The 17,777-nt window shown below is 46.2% G+C and overlaps 1 protein-coding gene across 5 annotated transcripts in view; it reads right to left on the reverse strand.

Annotated features, from left to right (window-relative positions):
• The window catches only part of ZMYM2 (zinc finger MYM-type containing 2), a 2,192,903-nt gene that overhangs the window by 953,930 nt on the left and 1,221,196 nt on the right, over positions 1-17,777 (reverse strand). For all 5 annotated transcript variants that reach the window (XM_069640238.1, XM_069640242.1, XM_069640239.1 and 2 more), the window contains 2 exons: positions 4,704-4,839; positions 4,453-4,565 (listed from right to left, as the gene is read on the reverse strand). In XM_069640238.1, the coding sequence (XP_069496339.1) occupies positions 4,453-4,565; positions 4,704-4,839 (249 nt within the window). The remainder of the gene's footprint in view (positions 1-4,452; positions 4,566-4,703; positions 4,840-17,777) is intronic.

The raw sequence follows: 17,777 nt of genomic DNA on the forward strand, positions 1-17,777 counted from the left end.
GTCTCATGGAATCTTTGCCATCTTGATTAGACTTAAAAAGCCTTCTCTTTCTTCTCCCTCCAATATATGTTCTCCTGCAAGAGCAGCCACACCCCAGAGGGTATGTGCATATTTAGCTAATGCACTGGTTGCATTGGTAGGCTTTAGTGCCATACTTCCTGCACTAAATACTCTTTTACCCAAGGATTCAATGTTCCCATCTTCTTTATCTGCTGGAGCAGATGGATAGGCTGCAACCTTCGAAGAAACTATTGCTGTCTGAACCACCAAGCTTTCTGGTGTTGGATGCATGTTCAAAAATGGAGGATCTATAGAAGCAGTCTTGTATTTGTCAATAATTTATTTACAGATGGGACAGAATCTGGTTTTAGCCAGCTCTCTATCACCCTTACTCTTAAGGCTGCATGAAATGGCAAAATAGCGTCTCTAAATGGCCCACTGTCTAGGATATCAGTGAGGTCATCCGTCTCTAAAGTAGTAGCAGGTCTGGCCCACCCCAGATATTCAGCTACCTTGCCAATTACTACTCTGTAAGGAGGATCAGCATAACCAGTTATTTCTGGATTACCAAATTCTGTTTCTGGTGATGTTTCCCAGCTACTGGTTTCCTTCAGAGTTTCCACAAGATTCTACATCTTGGCTTCCTCTGAAATTAATTACTCTGGAACATTTGGTGTTCCAATTCATACCAAAAGGGGGCTGATTGTCTTCCTCAAAGATAGAACCCATTTTCTTAAAGCAATCAAATCTAGGCATTGGAAAAATGTAGAAACATAATCCATAGGCTTAATAGTCTTCGAGAGCAATGAATGCTTCGAAGTTGAAGGCGTTGATGGCTTAGATGACTTATTCGAAACGGTCAATGAATGTGTCAACAACTTGGACTGCTTCGAACGCTCTATATGTATTAAATGCCTCGAAGGTTCAGGCGATAACGTTAAAGGTTTCGATACCTTCGACGAAGGCTTTGATGCCGCTGGTGAATATTTCGAGGGAACACACAGGCCTTTTCTTGTGGGTCGTGGAAGATTCCTTCAACTTATATCGAGAAACCTCTCTTCCCGGACGCTGAGGCGCACAAGAAGGAGACACACAAGACTCACTTAGTGGTCTTGACAGATGCTGAGGGGTGCCTTCTTTTCTTGGGACACTCTGAGGAGCTTGCATCTTGAAAATTGCCAACATTTTTAAACCAAAGTTTTCTAGTCGAGTTCATTTTTGCAAACAAAACTCTTTCTGAAGAGGAAGACATAGACGTGGAGGATCTGCAATGCCATTTTACACCCTTCTGAGAAGAGGATGAGTGTTGTGAACCAGACCTTTTTTTAACAGGGGGAATCATCTCTCGAGTCAGAGGATTATTTTTATTTTGATGGGGTAAGGGCTGGGGGTTTGGGAGGAGGGCTTAGCTGCATAGAGTTTCCCCTTCCTTTCCAGGAAGGCCTTAACAGTCATCGATTGACCCAAGCCACAGTCGCCAACTTTGTGGTCCGACCGCAAGCACCAAAGACAGACACGGTGAGGATTTGTGATATACATCTTGGCCCCACAATACAAACACTGCTTAAAGCCTGTCTTCGGTGTAGAGGCCCATCACTAGAAGAATATAAGAAAACGCAATTGAAATAGCCGAGGAGAGTAGCTCCGAAGCACACAGCAATGCAGAAAAAACACAACTGAGGTAACGGTCAGCACGTGTGTTCATATACCAGCGTAAACATCATGAGGGACTCTACGGAGGCCATAGAGGACCAAGACTTGACGCTACACGACGCTTGACCTTATGAGAAAGAAAATTGCAAAGCAAGCTACAGGCAGACGCTGCCTGCCTCTCTCCTCCCCGCCCCCAGGCACAGCTGTACCACCTCCTCTATGCCCCTCTGTATCCTACCTCGAGCTGCATATCTGTTCCGTTACCTCTGAAAAGCGATCTGTTATGCATCTCTACTGTTGTATACATCTGTAAAGCGCTTTGTTGCTTCTCAAATCTATGTCCACGCTCAATAAATGCCATCATATAAATACAGTAAAACAGTTCAAATAATGCACCAAGGAACACATCCATTTATATGTATTGCCTATGCCATGAAGAGACCTGAATACATTGCATTTACTATTTACATTTTAAAAATGCAATAAAGTATTTTACAATACTAAACACAAGTCTGTTATCATTTTAGCATGAATTCATGGCAACAAGAATATGAACTTTGTTTCCAGAAATAGACTGTATTTTACACCATAACAAAGGACACTCTCTAATTGGCCCCTGATTAGTAAAGGGTTTCTTTCAGGTAAGTTCAAAATCCCAAATAGGAATTAACAGGACAAAGACAGTAGATACATGTTGTGGTTATGGGGAAAAGGAAATAAGTTCCGGTTTACCCCAAAGGTGTGGAGAAGCCTGCAACTGACCCCATGGCATGCTAGAGCAGACACTCTTGAAGAGCTCCAGTGCCATGTTTATGACCCAACAACCCCAGGAATAAGAGAATCAAAGCAGAATTGAAGCTGATGTAAATGAATGGCAAAAACATTGTAGAAGGGGGCCGGCAGAAACCTTCAACTATGGATAATGGGGACCCCTGAGGGTAAGTATCTCTAATAACCTTCAACCTAGAAGAATTACTCATTGTGGTGGTTCCTGAAAAGTCCGCTCAGGAATGGTAAAACAACCCAGTGAACACAAGATATTTGTTTCTGGGGTGGTTGTACAGGATTCTATCAGGCAGGGCCTTGAACCCTAGACAGCCGACGACCAAGAAGGCCAAACATGAAGAACAAATAGCCTTCACAGGTGTGTGACCCACCAGCCAGGAGTGAAAACAATGGTGACGATGGCTTGAGGAAGGCAGAGTAACCTAACCAGGCAGACTCCAGCGGCTTGAAGGACAAACCGGTGCAGCCAACCAGCACAAAATAGTCTCACAACAGAAACGGTGGAGGTGACCCAGGACGACCCAAATGAATTGGGGAACCAGGGTATTGGGGTCCAAATAGCCTTCTGGGAGATGACAGCTTCCTTCACCAAGACACACAGCCACCAATGTGGTAAAACGGGAAAGCATTGATAAATGGCCCAGAGATGGTCCCAGCACGGGCACCTCAATCAAGCCAGCAAAGAGGACCAGCGGGAGGAATATGACAGCCCACGAAAGATTTCCATTAGCAAAAAACCCAAATCATAGCTGAGGGTATGGAACACTAGCCTAGCCAATGTGGGCAACATTGGGGCAACAGCTTCTTAGTAATAAAATCCTGTAGCAGGGAAGCACACTTGCACACCTGCACACTTTCCAGTAGAATCCAACAGAACTGCGATAGCGCCAGCCTGTCCCCTATATAAAACATACACTCATGTGCTAGCCTAAGCTAGCTCTCGAATCCTCACAAACCAGGGCACCTAAACCAAAGCTTTTTGGTGGACAGTGAAACAGATTGGCCCCAAAAAGCACCAAACATTCGGGTCCACCCACACAGGATGTGCATTGTGCCCTTCACGGGTTAGGGACTAATCTAGACCAGACCAAAACACAATAGAGTGTTCAGAGCTGGTCGCAAAACAAAGGGTGGGCCCAAACCCAAAATGGCAGAGCGCAGGACTTAAAAAAAATACATTAGTCCCCCAATGACTACTAATGTAGTAAATGGGCTTGCGCCTTTGGTGAAGCCAAAGCTAAATTACAGCTGCCACCAGCCTACTCCCGAAACCAATGTAGAGTGATGCTATCACCCTAGGGACAAAATGGGGTGGTTAAAAAGCACCCATATCCTAGGAGCCATATAGACTAATATAGATCCGTATACTAAAAAAAAAGGGTTGCAGTGGCAGGGGGGCTTTAGTAGAAGTCCTTCTGACAACAAAAGGAGGTTAGAGACTTTTTTTAAAAACCGAAAACAAAAAAATCAACCATTTCAGGTATCTACTAAAAGTGAAAGCAAAGTCCCAAAAATGTAATTCTGCTCCAACACTCTATCGGAGTAAACTGCTGCTAATATGATGTCACAAGCTCTCTGCATATTCCAAGGACTGATCAAACTCAGCCGGCAAACAAGCAGTCATTTATTTCATGGTGGTTTGTCTTATTTGTGCATCATTATAGTGATCACGGCCATGTTCAGGGCCCATCTGCCAAAGCCTCAACATAATTTGACTGATGCAATGCACTGGTACATGGCTCATGTACAGAATGACATTTTAAAAATACTTTGTCCATTTCCAGCCTCAAGTGGCGACACTACTCAAAATATTAACCAACAACTTGCTTTTATTAGTGGTGAACTTCTCTTTAATAAAAGCACTTGCGAAAAAAGACCTAATGATTGTTAATAGTTATTGATTCAGCAACTTGTGTTTGTATTTTTGAATGCACAGCATTGCAACGCGTTTTCAAATATAAACATAAAATACAAATATGAAGCAAATCAGATGAATGATAAAATACAACTTACGGGGACAGGAATGGGTGTAGGAACAGGGATGTTCTGACTGTACAAGTGCATAGGCGCAGGTAAAAACACAGGTACTGGAATAGGCACAGGAACATAATTTGTAAAATCTTCATCTAAAATTAACAAATTCAAGTTGATAGTTAATATTGAACATGACCTGCTTAAAACACATTTCTACCAGACGCAACACAGCAACACAAATTGAAGACACAAACACTATTTCAAGGGTTCAAAGAAATTGCAATCATTACCTGTTTGACAAGATTTTGTTTGCATGTGGGGTTTACAGTATGTAGCTTTCGTCATTGTTAAAGGCTTACAAAGTATAGCCTTATTTTTCATATCCTTGCACGACGTTGGGTATGGAGCTGGTGTGGAGTTTAACACCTGTCAGATAAGGTTAACCAAAAACACAGTGAAAAGAGGAAGACATCCCATAATTAACTAAAAGAGTACTAGCTGATTTCACACGTAAATGTAAACACATCTGCATAGTATAGGCATATTTTCGACCAAGGAGAACAACGTCATCATCATTGTTACAATGAATGGGACATGAAAAAAATGTCAAATCAATAGAATATAGCTGATGCCTAAACACAAAAGGCCATAAAATATCATTCATATAGCAATGCAAACAATAAATAAAATAGATGAATTTCGAAGAAGACCATCACATTAAAGAAACATCGCCATCATCTCAAACCATATTAACTTTTATGGTATTTTGATATTTTATGTGTGGACTGTTAGAAACCAGAGGGTGTCTCACCGGCTAGTCCTCTGGGACCTGTCATCCAGTTGGCCATGATATGGCCATCACTTTTGGATGCAGTTCCTGGGGGTGGACCAGTGAGGGAGGATCACTTGGGTGAGGGGTCTTCAGAGAGTGGGAGTGGAGGAAGACGATGGCGAGACCCGGTATTCCCCCCATTCTTCCAACCCATGCTATTTTTTAGGATTTTCTGAGGTCCCAACTCCCCTCCCCCCACCCGTTTTTAAACAAAAACTGGGCAGAGGAAGAGCGTGACAGAGTGACCAGATTAACTCTCATACATCATACTGGACATGTCACGTTAATCGGGTCAGGCAAAGCCAGGCACTTGACTGTAAGTGCATACACCCGATAGCAGTTAGCTCTCCTTACACGGATAAATGGCAGAACCTAGAGACACTCTGAGCAAGGCAGTACACTAGTACGAGTAGGACTTCTGGGGCGAAAGCAAACCTACCGGAGCAGAGCGAATGACCAAGGGACAAGAGAAGCGGGTCGAAAACCCCAAAAGTTCCCTACTGAAGGTCGTTGCCTCCGAAAGGCCACGAAAGACACGTGGAGAAGGCCAGATCGCACATCAGAAGACTGCATTGTATTTCAAGGATGGCAGTGACCCTCCCGCGTGAACGGTAGAGTTGGGGAGGCAAGGCCAAGCCTGTGGTACTAAGCTTAACCCGTAAAACCAAGAAAGAAATGCATGCAGCCGGTGAGTTGGCAAGCGAGAGACCGGTGTGTGTTAAAGAAAGTTTGAAGAAGCAACATATCTCAAGTGAAGGCTGCATGCGTGTGGATGAGATACAAAGAAAAGGCAGACCTGTGAATTAACTTTGAAGTAAGGACAGCTGTGAAATCAGCAATAATGAGTAACGGAGTGGTCTGGCGAAAGGAAGTAGCCCACTTGAAAGTCTCTGTGAAAGGTGCATTGTTTGTAATGATAAAGCGAATGAACCACAAAAGCCAAGTCAGCCTAAATTAACTCGTAGAGAAGGGGAGAGTGAAAGTTGAACCTTGTTCCGTTAGTCAAAGTGGTCCTGCGGAAGTCTGTAAAGAAAGCGACGCACATTCGTAAGTCTTCAACACCCGAAAGTGGTATGAGCCTGGCTGAGGGAGACCCAAAGTGTAAAAAGCTTGGGGAAGGGAGCCCCATTGCAAGTTTTGTTGAACCTTGTGCTGGAAAGGCCTAAGCCCGACAGAGGGGGACCTATATGAACTTTCTGTTGAAACATTATTTGGAAGTGAAATGAGAGACTTTAACGTGGAAGGCCAGACGGGCTTCGATCCATCTTTTGGAGCGGTTAACTGTGTTGAGAACCCGAGCCAGAGAGCATCATCCTACCTAGAGGGACCGCGTTACTCTGTGTGATCGAACTTGGGGAGGACAGCTGATTCAGCTATATATATTATTTTGAACAGTGATTTTTCCTTTACATACATTTCTCCTTTGTAGACTTTTTGTAGAAAAGATCGGGCAGGCATTAGGGTTTGTTAGCATAGGCCATTTTGATTTGACAGACTCTACTAGGACTGTTTTAATGTTTGATGGGCGAGACTACTGCCATTTTAGCTATAGGGCAAAGTAGGAGTTTTTCCAACCCCAGAAACTTCAATAAAGGATTTACAAATTGTACCTATTGTGTCAGTGTCATACCATGACTCCCCTACAGGACAAATATGCTACCTTACAGTTATGTATAAGCACTTGGAGATACCGCAGCAAGATTAAAGAACAAACAGTTCAGACAGCTACATTAAAAATAATGATCAGTGCAGAAATCAGAAGGCCGGATGACTGACTATTCTACATGTAGGTTACCTGGGTGACACTGGAGGAACACAAGTGAAGGGAAGAGAGGCTAGATTTCTAAGTTCCCAAATGAGCTCCATGCCCTAGAACCTGCTCCTTTGTGCAACCCGCCTGTCTTCATGATCAAGATCTCAGATTAATCATAGGATCAGCTTTTGCCTGTCCGTGTTTTCGTTTGTTTTACTTTTAGTACATTTACTTTCATCACGTTGCTGTTTATTTCCTATTAAGCACAGAATATTTTCCAGTGCTGCCGTGTGACTGGACACAATTTGAATAGTTTGTAATATATATGCCCATTTTAATTATTTTAACTACTACTTGTGTTAGCTTATTTTAATTTTCATTTTAGTTTCCTTGTACGCCGATCGCTCGGCAGAGGGTGCCTGGCTTCATATGCCCGCCGTTGAGAAGGGCTCCCAGTGTCACTGTTTGCATAGCCTGACTCGCACGCTGGGACGTGGAGCCTTCCTTCTTGGCGAGCCTCAAGTCTACGCTGATAGGTTCACAGCGATATTATACTGCCTTATCCTCAGACCCAAGTGAGGAGTGCTGCCTTATCCTCAGACCCAAGTGAGGAAGCGCAGTGGACTGGCACAGTGGCAGCGCGTCTATCACATCAATGTCGTGCTTTAGTCTAACCCAGCTCAGCTGCACAAGGCTCATGCGCCAGTCCCCCAGTTCTACATGCTGTAATATGATCGTAATACCCCATTGGACATGGCCCCTCCCAAACGGATTTGACCATGCATTTTCATGGGCCCTCGTTGCTTGCAGCTCACCTGCTAACACTCTGATAAAATGCCATCTTTTTAATGCCCGCTTTTGACCTTTTATGCGAGTGCTCGCACAATTTTTTCTGCATTACTGAAAACCTGGTTGCAAGAGATATCTAACTCAATCCTGGTCCATGCACTTCCCCCCTTCCTGTAATATTATCCATGTAGATAAGCTCTCGGAGATCTGTGGAGGTGGGCTTGCTTTGCTTTTCAACACTAAATACTCTTGCTCCCTCCTATCTTTGCAAAAAGAATAAAGTGTCCTAAATTGTTGGACATTCCCCTCCCCTGCACACCATCTGGGCTGGAATCATAACCAATCAAAATTTCTCTAAACAGTATCTAATTCTGTGAAACAAATAATCAGGAGATAAACTATCTTCAATAACCAGAGCATATTCAATACATACAGTATGATATAGCCATTTAATAAAATTTCATATTAAATTATTACAATAAAAGAATGAATACATTCACACAATAGAATAACAACATATCAAAAGAAAGAGCTCAACACGTTTCGGGATAAGAATCCCCTTCATCAGGAGCAAAAGTGATTCATCAACCGGTAAATCAGTTTGAGTTCATAAGTTTGTTCAATATTCAACATCCAGATTGATCTACAAAAAGTAAATTAGAGACTCATGTCAATTTTGAACACTCAGTGTATATGGAGAATAGTGAGAGGAGTGACTAAGTTCAAAGGGTATCACCTTTGTTGAATGTGATTGCAGGTATAACCATCTGCTATGCAGCACCGTCTTTGCCTCACAATCTCCAGATGGAGTCCATGCTTCTTAGGGTTCCCCTTTCTCCATCCATGACCTATTATGTTTTTATTATTTATCACGCCCAGCCTCGTCGTTCTTTGCTGTGTTTCTTCAACATACTGCAGATCTTAAGTTACATTTCTCTAATTTGATTATCGTGGGTGATTTAAATTTTCATTCAATTCACTTGCCTACTGTTCTCGTGGCTGGCTTCTTTTTACTCAGATATGGCTGACCTTGAATTCTTCGAACATACTGGGCAACACACCATCTTTCTTTTGCTCCAGCCGGTCTGGCCAAAGTTTAACCATCCTTTTGTGTGTTATGGCCTGATCACTTTATCATCCCTTTCTCTATGATTTTTCTGCTGATGTCTCTCCTCCGTCCCACCCTTACCTACTGGGCCCTGGTTTCATCAAACCAGACTTGGTGGTTGCGCATTTTTCGGTCACAGCATCCATTCTCTGGAACACCCTGCCACGCTCTATTCGCCATCAGTGGCAGAATGTTGGGGCCATCAGTGGCAGAATGTTGCATTACTGGATGTCCTGACCTCTCTATTAGAGTTGCTTGTAGCTCGTCCCCCTACTACCCCCCACCCCCCAAGGGTAATGTCAACGTTGATCTCTTGTGTTCAGTTTTTGTGAAGGCTGCTGATCACTTTGCTCCCCTTAAACCCCATGTTCATCCTTCACAACCTTGGGTTATATCCAAACTGGTTGATCTGTCATCTTCACCATCAAGCTGAAAGTAAATGGCGCCAGAATTATTCTTCGCTTGCCAAATCCCTTCATGAGACCACCTTTCTGTACCATAAAAGCTATTTTAGCTGCTAAATGGGACTTCTTCACAAACCATATACTTGGGGTGCTCAATCAATATAGCTCTTTAAATTGGTGCAGTCTTTCTCACCTGCCCCCCCCCCCCCCAGCTCTATCTCCCCTTTGCAGGCCCTCTGCGATTCTTTGTCTGTTCTTTTTCTTTTTTCTAACATTTCTCTAATCCGCTACAGTATTGCCGCCAATCAATCTGGACTGGAAAGTGCTCACGGGTGTGCACAGCCTCTATCAGTGTGGTTTGCTTTTCCCTTTTTTAGTACTGACGACATCCTTCTGACCATTCATCATTTGACGTCTGCTTCGTCACTTGATCGGATTCCCATCAAGGTTCTTGAATCTATGGCTACTGGACTGGCGCCGTTTTTAAGCAGCAGTTAATATTTTTCTTCTGGTTCTATCCCCTCCACTGCTCAAACACGATTTTGTGATCCCTTTGCTCTAAAAGCCCTCACTGGACCCTTCCTCTCCTGCTAATTACCAATCTATCTTGCTGATCCCGTTTCCTATGAAAATAGTTGAAGGTCTTATCACCCCTATTATTACTTCTTTTCTTGAACAAACGTCTTTTTTTGACCCCATTCAATCTGGTTTCCGGCCAGGTCGGCAAACAGAGTAGGTGCCTTGGTGGTGGACGACCTAGCCAGGGTGACTAACAGTGGTGGTGTGGATGCTCTGATTTTGTTAGACTTGTCAGCAGCATTTGAAACTATTGATCACATCATCCTGCTTGCTCGTCTGGCTGGGACTGGCATCTCCAGATGGGTCCTGTCTTGGTTTCACTCTTTTCTCAGGGATCGCTCTCAGTCACTCTCTCTTCCTCCTTTTCAGTCAGCCCCTGCTCCAGTAACTTGCAGTGTCCCTCAAGGTTCTGATCTTTCCCCTATTGTATTTAATGTTTATGTTCCTGCCTCTCTCTCAATTGATTCACTCCCATGGTTTTCAGTATGACACATACGCCGACAAAACACAGATTGTTGTCCGTCTGGAACTTGCACAATTTGAAGCTGCTGCCAGATCCTGTTTATGGCTTGACTCAGTGGTCAGTTGGATGTGCCCCATTTGGCTCAAGCTCACCAGTGATAAAACTGAAGTACTGGTTGTCGGTTCCTCAACTGCTTCTCTTTGGACCGCAGATTTTTGGCCTCCTTCACTTGATCGCCTCCCATCTATGACCAGTGTGAAAGACCTGGGCATAAAGATCATGGCCTCATTGTCAATGGAGGCGCAAATAATCTAGTTCTGCAGAATTGGACACTTTAAGCTTAAGGTCCTTCCCTCCCGACCTCCCCACCTTCAGGCCCCGTCGTTCCCTCAGCAGTTTTTGGTCATCTTGACTATTGTAATTCCCTCTATCTCGCACAGCCACAGTACTTGCTCTACCGGCTTCAAGGTCTTCAGAACTCTGCTGCTAGAGTGGACTCTGGCCTTGTAGGGCACATATTTCTCCAATCCTACCAAGACTACACTGGCTTCCTGTGGCTGGGCAAATTAAATTCAAGACCCTTTGCATTGTCCATCATGCCTTCTATGGTCAAGGTGCAGAATTTCTCCAGGATAAATACTGCCCATATGTGCCTACCAAGTCTCTCCGTTCTGCTAATGTCCTGCGCATCTAGGTGCCCTGGTTTCATCAAACCAGACTTGGTGGTTGCGCATTTTTCGGTCACAGCATCCATTCTCTGGAACACCCTGCCGCGCTCTAGTCGCTCTCCCGAAGATCATCTTGCGTTTCATCGCCAAGTCAAAACATTTCTGGTCTAAACATCCTGTGTGATTCTTTTTGGCTGTTTTGTTGTTTCCCTCCTCTAGCGCCATGATGCCCTCGGGTGACCGAAGCGCTTTATTAGAGCAGAATAACATAACTCTGCTAGATCCCACTTGGGGATCCACAGGTGTTGATTAGGTAGAGGACCACCTTAAGCAAGTGCCAAGCTCTTCTGTGGATTAAATGCAACTCCTCCTCAAGCAAGCTTAAAAGAGATACACTGGGATAGCTGGGAGGTTTAGGTGTTCTAAGGGATTATGAGTTGTTTGGAGCAATTCACTTTACAGGAAAAGAAGCATGGTTGTGGTGGTTGCATCCCTGCCAGCAGGGGAAGGGGGGAGCGGGGGCAAGGGCAAAAAGAACTAGGTATTTATTAGCCCATAATCCAGACACATTTTTTTAAAACAAGTCTAGCTTTCTCAATATTTGAAAGTCTACCTTTGTGAATTAAAGTCTTTTCTATAGAAAGCATGCCATATTTAGGTATTGTATTCAGTTCTTTGTGTGCTATATGGCCTGGCTGCTTAACTGTTTGAATGGCACAGCAAAATATTTTGCAGTTCCCTTGCTGCATTTTAAGAGAAGGTCGCAAGGATGTGGCTGTTCACATTCCCAGCAGCAGAGGGGGCTAGCCCAGGATGTGGGCATTTACGTCCAGGACAAGTAAGTGGTATTGAGTTGCCCATCTTCTATTTTTTTCCATGCAGCTCAGTCAATGTTATGCCCGTCTAGAAACAGAAATAAATGCTTCTATGAAGACATTTTTCAAATGGAAATTAAGCAAACAGCATTCTCCCTACTTTGGTGAACACATGTATTGTTTAGTTACCTGCTTGGGATTCTAAAGTAGCGTGTAACCCCATAGTGGGTAACCTAACTGAGTATACATATACTAAAGTATTTGTGCTTATCTTTAAATATTTTAAGGGTGCCTTAGTGAAGCATTGTAAAAAAGGAGTTATTTTTATAGCTTAACTATGTGGGGTCTTCTCCTGAACAGTTCCGCTGTGTGTTAACTTTACTACACAACAGTGCCCCTTTCCTCCTTAGTCTGCCTGGTTACTTGGTCAATGCTACAACAGAGTGGCCTTGCTCAACCGGGTTTGTGATTAATCTTGCTAACCATAGGTTGGCTTTTACAAGCCATACCCCAAGTAGTGATTTCGAAAAATCCTCCCAACAATGGCTCACTGAGATGCTATATTACAAGGCCCTGGTGCCACCCTGCTTGTTAAACAAATACATGGTTGTGTTGTCCAGCTTTATGAGTGCCCTCCAGTGAAAGTGACCAGAGCCAACTTAATCCCCCAAATCTCTAAAATGTTGATACGTTTCTGATGATACTGGAGTGACCGGCAACCTAGAACAGAGAGATGATCCATGGTTGCACACCATCCAGTGAAAGACACACAAGCCTGTCGAAATGATGGCTTGAGGTGGAGTGTCAGTTAAGGGGATGACTGCCTACAGATTCTCCTTCCTACACCACCAGAGAAGGTAATGCCTCTGGAACCAGAAGGAGAACAGAGTCCCGAGTGCGTTGCTCTGCCGGATCTTTCTAATCTGGAGACGTGAGCAGCGAACTGCTAAAACGCATAAGGCCACGAGCCCTAGGAGGCATTGGAACCACCACACTGATCTCTACCCGCTTAAACAAATGACTGAATATCTTCTTGATATCCTGCACTCATTCTTAAATTGGAAAGATTGCTCCCTTTATGGTTCCCAATGAAAGTTTATGAAATGGAAAACTGGGTTGAACAAAATCAAGACTTTTCCTGATTGATCAAGAGACCCAGATTGAAAAGGAGGTCTGGAAGAACACCCAGGGCTGTCCTCACTTGTTCAACTGAGGTAACGTGTTACAGCCAGTTGTCTTGGTACTGGTATATGTGAATTCCCCGCAGGTGGAGATGAGTCTCGACAGGTGCCTTGAGCATTGGGGCTGCATACTGCAACTCTGTACGGGAAATGGAACAAGTCACTTACCTATAACTCTGGTTCTCCAGCATGGGTCTTACAGGGATTCACATGCTCATGAATATTCCCCGTAATCAGGCTGGGAATCCTCTGTAACATTAAGGTAGTTTAGCTTTAAAGCTAAAAACAGCTCATCGCTTCGATAGCCTATTGCTGTCACTTTGGGTCATACTGTCCCAGCCAATGACACTCGTCCGCCTAAGCGGTACCCCTGGTGGCCATCTTCAGATTTGGTTATGCACGTATAGTGGCAGTAAGAACAAACAAGAGCCAGACAGGGGAAAGAGGGAGGGTTTGCATGTGAGACCCATGCTGGATAACAGGAGTTGCAAGTAAATAACGTGTTCCTTCTCCAGCATGGGGTCTTGCATGGATTCACATGCTCATGAATACGATTACACAGCAGTACATATACACAACCACAGGAGGTGGCAAGGCTCAACAGAAGCAATACACATACCCCTGGAGCAGACTCACCTCAAACAAACAGGTTGCAAACCACTGCCTGGCCGACTCCGGACTCTACCCTGGAATCCCCGTTGATGCAGAAGAATCTTGTGAAGGTGTGCATTGACCTCCAAAGAGAAGCTCTGCAGATGTCGAGCAGGGGAACACCAGAGAGAAAAGCTGTAGTCGCTGCGATGGTTCTGGTGGAATGGGCTCACAGTCGACCTGGTAATGGTCTGTTGGCCAGATATTGGCAATGCGCGATACAGTTGGAGAGGCACCTGGAGATGAAGCCTTAGAGGGCCTTCCCATTCCCACACGTCCAAAGTTGACAAAACGCTGAGAAATCTTTGGAAAGGCTCATGTGCGTGCAACATAGAACTGTAGGGGGCGCGCATCGTCCCGCGAATGCAACAATCTTTCAGCAGGTGAAGAAGGGTTAGCGAAGAAAACCGGCAGCACTAAATGCTTGTTTAGATGAAAATCCAAAGGGACCTTTGGCATGAAGGAAGGATGAGTTCGCAGAACTACCTTAGCGGAGTGGGAGTGCAATGACAAATCCAGAGGCTTACAGGATAGAGACTTTATCTCACCCACCCGCCTGGTCGGGTTGATTGCCAGCAAAAAAGGCAGTCTACAATGACAAACTTCAAGGAGGCCCGATGGATATGTTCAAACGGAGGTCTCATCAGTTTGGATAGTACCACATTTAGCCCACGCAGGGGCAGGAGCTTTCACAGGAGGAAATGTTTCGACAAGGCCCTTAAGCAACTCCTTAACGAGCCTGTGCGACCACAAAGAGAGCATGCCTGGAGCCCAGGCGTACCGAGATATGGCGGCCAGGTGTACCTTGATAGAAGGATGAGCAAGGCCAGCCTTGGCCAGTGATAGCAAAGACGTGAGAAGCTGCAGCGCTGTCAAGCGCAGCAGAGAAATCTTCTGTGGCTGGCACTGCACTGAAAAACCCTTCCACTTCTGCTTGTAGCAAGCCAGCGTAGAGGGGGCCCGGGCCTTGAATAGAATATTCTTGCATTCCAAAGGCAACGAGTAATGCCCAAATTATGGGGCTGCAGGAGTCAGGCCATGAGGCGCAAAAACACTGGGCAGTTTTGCAGGATTTACTCCCTTTCTCTGAAGAGCAGGTCTGGAAGTAGAGTGTGAGAAACCAGACTGTGTTCTCCCACCTACTCCCTCAGGATCCTCGATTTAGGTGGCCAGGGTAGGGCCATCGCTTTTGGATCCCGACCCTGGGGGTGGACAAGCAAGGGAGGATCACCGGAGTGGGGGTTCATGGAGGAGGATGGTATAGCCCCCTTTTCCCATTGTACACCAAAACCATCAGCTTTTATGGGATGTTGTCAATCCCGTTCCATCACCCCCTCCCCATTTCCAACATGTACTGGGACTCGATAGAACTCTGATAGAAATATGAATGCTGACATGCACCACACTTAGATGGAATTCTTAACCTTAGCAAGCCTCGCATCTTGATGGGATTATGAATGCCAGCATGTTCTACACTTATAATCGAGAACTTTAGCATGCGCCGTACCCGGATAGGATAGTGAGTGTTGACATCTGCCTCACTTGGATGGAATTGTGGTTGTTGGCATGTGCCACACCTGGACGTAATCTTGAACATTAGCCTGCGTTACATCTAGACTTAATCATAAAAACTTGCCGGCGTCTCACCTAGATGAGTTAAAATGTCAGCATGTGCCACACTTGGATAGAAGGAACAAGTTACTTACCTGTAACTGTTGTTCTCCAGCATGGGTCTGGCATGGATTCACATGCTCATGAATATTCCCCGTCGTCAGGCTGGGAATCCTCGGTAAAGAAAAAATCAGTATCAGTTTCTTTTCTGAACTGTCTTTCTTAGTAGTAACCAATCACTGGTCTCTGCGTCATACTGACCACAGCCAATGACTACCCTCTACCTAAGCCCCGCCTCTGGCAGCCATCTTCAGATTTGGTAGCACGTGAAGTGGCGGTATGACCAAGAGAAGAGCCGCAGAGGGGTAGGCGGGAGGGTTCGCATGTGAATCCATGCCAGACCGATGCTGGAGAACAACAGTTACAGGTAAGTAACATGTTCCTTCTCCAGCATGGGGTCTGGCATGGATTCACATGCTCATGAATAAAGAATACATAGCAGTACACACATGCACAACCACGGGAGGTGGCAAAGGCTCAACATTAAGCATTACATGAAACTCAACATTAAGCAATTCTTACCTCCTCACCAGGCTCACCTTAGGCGAACAGGTTGCGCAGCACTGCTTGGCCGACCCTGGACTCCTCCCTGGAATCCCCATCGACGCAGTAGAATTTCGTGAAGGTGTGCGTCGACCTCCACGTACAGCCCTGCAGATGTCCAGCAAGGGCACACCAGATAGGAACGCCGTGGTAGCTGCGATCGCTCTGGTGGAATGGGCTCTCGGACGGCCAGGCAGCGGTCGGTTTGCCAACCAATGACAGTACATGATACAGCCGGAGAGCCATCTGGAAATGGAGGCCTTTGAGAGAGCCTTCCCCTGATTGACAGGTCCAAAGTTCACAAAAAGTTGTGACGTCTTCCAAAAACACTTTGTGCGGTCCACGTAGAACTTCAGCACTCTAGCCACATCCAGCGAGTGCAAAGTCCTTTTTGGCCGGCGACGAAGGCGACAGGAAGAAAACAGGCAACACCAAGGGTTCGTTGAGGTGGAAGTCCGACGGCACCTTGGGCATGAAAGAGGGGTGCGTCCTGAGCACTACCCTCGTGTCGTGAAAAGTCAAGTACGGGGGCTTGCAGGAAAGGGCCTGTATCTCTCCCATTCTTCGTGCGGAGGTGATGGCCACAAGAAACGCTGTTTTCCACGACAAGAACTTCAACAGAGCCGAGTGCAGAGGCTCGAACGGAGGTCCCATGAGCTTGGTCAGCACCACGTTGAGCTCCCATGCCGGGGCCGGAGCCTTCACCGGCGGGAACGATCTGAACAGTCCCTTCATGAATTCTTTCACCAGACGATGAGACCACAAAGACGTCCGCCCCGTGGTTCTGGTGTATCGGGAGATCGCAGCAAGATGAATCTTGATGGACGCGTGCGCCAGTCCAGCCTTGGCCAGCGTCAGAAGGTACGGCAGTACCTGGGGAGCCGTAATCCGTAGAGGGTTAATCTTCTGTGCGTGGCATCAGACAGAGAACCTCTTCCATTTGTGTCCATAGCATTTAAGAGTCGAGGACGCCCTGGCCTTTGCAAGAACCTCTCTGCAGTCGGCCGGTATGTCGTATCCTCCAAACTCTAACGCTGCAGGAGCCAGGCCTGCAAGTTCAGCGACTTCGGGTCGTGATAGAGGATGGCGCCTCCTTCCCCGGCGTCCACTGGCAGCTTGATTGATGGGGACACTGACAAGTCCAGAAGGTCCGGGAACCATATCTGCCTCGGCAACGCAGGTGCGACGAGGATCATCCTGCACCGTGACCTCTTGAGCTGGTTGATGAGCCGGATCAGCAATGGCAATGGAGGGAACGCGTATAGAAACAGGCCCTCCCAGGGGAACGAGAAAGCATTGCCCATGCTCCTCGGCTGGGGAAACCTGCTGGCGAACCTCCGGTACTTGGAGTTCGTCGCCGTCGCGAACAGATCGATCTGGGGAGTGCCCCACCGTCGGAAGAGGCGGTCCACTAGATCCTGTTGTAGTTCCGACTCGTGGCACGAGCGCAGCTCTCTGCTGAGCGAGTCGGCGATGGTGTTTTTTATCCCTGCCAGATGAAACGGCACCAGAAACATCCCTTGGGCGACGGCCAAATGCCACAGATCCTGCGCCTCCTTGGACAGGGCTGGGGATCTGGTACCGCCCTGCTTCCTGATGTAGAACATGGTGGTGGTGTTGTCGGTGAAGATCCTCACCACCTTGCCCTTGAGGGACGGAAGAAAGGACCTGAGGGCCCAAAACACTGCACGGAGCTCCAGGACGTTGATATGGAGGGACTTCTCCGTCGGAAGCCAAAGGCCTCTCGCGTGCAGATTTTCGGTGTGCGCTCCCCACCCTTCCAGGGAGGCATCCGTGGTCACTGTCTCCTGGTGGCCGGGGGTCTGGAAGTCCATGCCCGCCGTCAGATGCGCGCGGGTGCCCCACCACCGGATCGCTCATCGGAAACTCTCGTTGAGTGTGATCCT

This window comes from Ambystoma mexicanum, chromosome 7q (genome assembly GCF_040938575.1).
Source record: "Ambystoma mexicanum isolate Mex_15411 chromosome 7q, UKY_AmexF1_1, whole genome shotgun sequence".
Classification (NCBI taxonomy): domain Eukaryota; kingdom Metazoa; phylum Chordata; class Amphibia; order Caudata; family Ambystomatidae; genus Ambystoma; species Ambystoma mexicanum.